The sequence below is a fragment of the Penaeus monodon genome, chromosome 11 (genome assembly GCF_015228065.2).
Source record: "Penaeus monodon isolate SGIC_2016 chromosome 11, NSTDA_Pmon_1, whole genome shotgun sequence".
In the NCBI taxonomy this organism is placed as follows: domain Eukaryota; kingdom Metazoa; phylum Arthropoda; class Malacostraca; order Decapoda; family Penaeidae; genus Penaeus; species Penaeus monodon.
Genome location: NC_051396.1, coordinates 32,808,370 through 32,810,869, shown reverse-complemented (window position 1 = coordinate 32,810,869; position 2,500 = coordinate 32,808,370). Strand labels below are relative to the sequence as shown.

Below are 2,500 nucleotides of genomic sequence, written 5' to 3'. Positions count from 1 at the left end.
TTTTGTTTTAGGCTGAATATTTGCTGCTGTGTTTTTTTTTTATATAGCTTAGATCCTGTGTTTATATTCTGTCACCAGAGGGTTAAATGCGTAAAATGTTTATATTGTTTATTTTTAGCAGTTGTAGGTAAACAGAATAAACTCTGAGGTTACTTTGTACTTATTCAGTTTAATAAATTTCAGTATGAATACAGTCAGCACCCTCTATCAGGACAAGCACTATCTTTGGTGCGTATTGTTCTTAACACTATAGAAAATCACTACCACCGCTGCAGGAAGGTTGATGATCCAACCATGTGTGCAGCCAGTTCAGCATACTCAAGAGGCAAGTTTCTTCATCCTATGATTATGATAATTTTGTCCCATACAAAATACAGTAATCCCTTGATTTTGAACCTAACTTAGCATGTGGTATTTTCAAAATTTATTATTATCTCCCCTCCACTCAAAAAGCAGTAACTCCTGTCTTTATTTTCCTAATTTATTCTTGCTGTTTATTTTCTTTTGAAAAAAGAAGGAAGTAAAAATATGTTTATGAATTTCCAACCTCAGCTCTGTGTAAAATTCAAATTCTACAAAAGCATTTTGCTTTCTGGCCTTGATTGTATCATTCATTATAACGGTAGGTTCATGTCTGAGTCGCCGTGGTCACAGCATGATACTTAATTGTATAAACACCAGTAATAGATATGTTAATGTCCTTAAAATAAGTTTTTATAATGATATTTGATGAAATTCAAGTATTATTTGTTGAATTTGAAATTGACTTTGTAATTTTGTGAAAAATTTCAAATGTACATACTCCTCTTTCTCACAGAAGTGAGCCAAGGCTCAATTGGGGGTAATGAAGGAGATCATCCTGTAGAGTCTCCTCCTCTTTCACCTGGGGCTCATCCTGGGGGCCGCATAACGCTCATAACAGGAGGCCTTCATGCAGACCCACGAGCTCAGTACTTTGCAGAGACCAAGTCAGCTTTTGTTCCTATTGGCCAGGAGTCCAAGTGAGATTTTGTTTTCATATGTTTGACTTATTCAAGTAATGCAAAGATTTTCTTTCACATGGCTTCCATTTGTATTAAGTTCATGGTATGAGAAGATTCAACTGATGTTACTATTCTAGTGCTGAGCAGGGGATAGGAGCCATGGTACCATATGCTTTGCTTAATCATTCACTCATTCTTTCACACCATTCAGTGTGGCTACATGATTGTATTAGTCAAGCAATGGAGTCCATATTTATGTTTACATATTATGTAATTAGAATGGATATATATTTGTAATTGTATTGTAAACTTATATCCTTTGACTTCTTTTAGCTATGGAAAAATATCTTCATTTGTTGAAAACTGTTAGAGTAAATAAATAAGAATGGATCATTCCTACATATTATTAAAGTAATATTTTCCTGCAATGCTTTCGGATTTTATATCAGAAAATTTTACAAGCAGTTGTACTGCAAAGGAATATTTACTATTTCAAATCACTGTTCAAATGAGAATCACTTTCTTGTCTTAATAGTTGTCTTGTCTTAATAGTTAATCTTACATATTTGAAGCAATACACATCTTATCTGAGTCATCTGAAAAAAAATTCTATAGAACCATACAGTATGTTTACAAATATACATATATTCATGTGCATAGTGTTTATATTTTATTTTTAAATTGTACACATTTAGATTAAATCAATGGTATGTAACATATTTTTCAACATTTTTCTCACTGGAAAAAAAAAAAAAAAAAAAAAAAAAAAAAAAAAATATATATATATATATATATATATATATATATATATATCTATATCTATATCTATATATCTATATCTATATCTATCTAACTATATATATATATTATCTATCTATCTATCTATATATATATATATATATTCTTGATTTTTACAGAAGCATTCAGGCATTACATGGTCATCACAAATCTGCACCTGATGAGGGCAGAAAACAGCGTAAAAATAATGAATCTGTGTAAGTATCTGCATCCCTGGTACATCTAGAACAATTTGCTGGAATCTGTAGATATGGTATGTATTGGGTATTAGATGTGTTGGTATAAAGTCTAAATATTACAGAAATATAAATTTTGTCATAAGAGTTGTTCTTCTTCCTTTGTAGCCAAGGTGTGGACTGCGATGAGGTAGAACTTGAATTAGAAGCAATACCAGAGAGTCCCAAGACTGACAGTCCTGTCTGCCAGGTAAAACTATGGAATTTTAAATGTATTGCTAAGGACTTTATATTTTACAATAATTTGAAATAGAGGAAAGAAAGGGAGAGGAAAAAGGAGAAGGAGAAGAAGGAGACGTAGAGGGAAAAGGAGAAGAATGATAAAGAGAAGGAAAAGGACAGAGAGATGGAAAAGGAGAAAGAGAAGGAGAGAGAGAGAGGGAGAAGAAAGAGAGAGAGACAGAGAAGGAGGAGAAGGCAAAGAAGAGAGACAGAGGGAAAGAGAGAGAGAGAGAGAGAGAGAGAGAGAGAGAGAGAGAGAAG

General features: G+C 32.6%; 1 protein-coding gene across 1 annotated transcript in view; it reads left to right on the top strand.

Moving 5' to 3' along the window:
* The window catches only part of LOC119578553 (protein unc-79 homolog), a gene marked incomplete in the record, with an annotated part of 181,492 nt that overhangs the window by 118,939 nt on the left and 60,053 nt on the right, over nucleotides 1-2,500 (top strand). Inside the window, 4 exon segments of the mRNA XM_037926122.1 lie at nucleotides 184-325; nucleotides 818-1,001; nucleotides 1,901-1,978; nucleotides 2,126-2,207. Of these exon segments, the coding sequence (XP_037782050.1) occupies nucleotides 184-325; nucleotides 818-1,001; nucleotides 1,901-1,978; nucleotides 2,126-2,207 (486 nt within the window).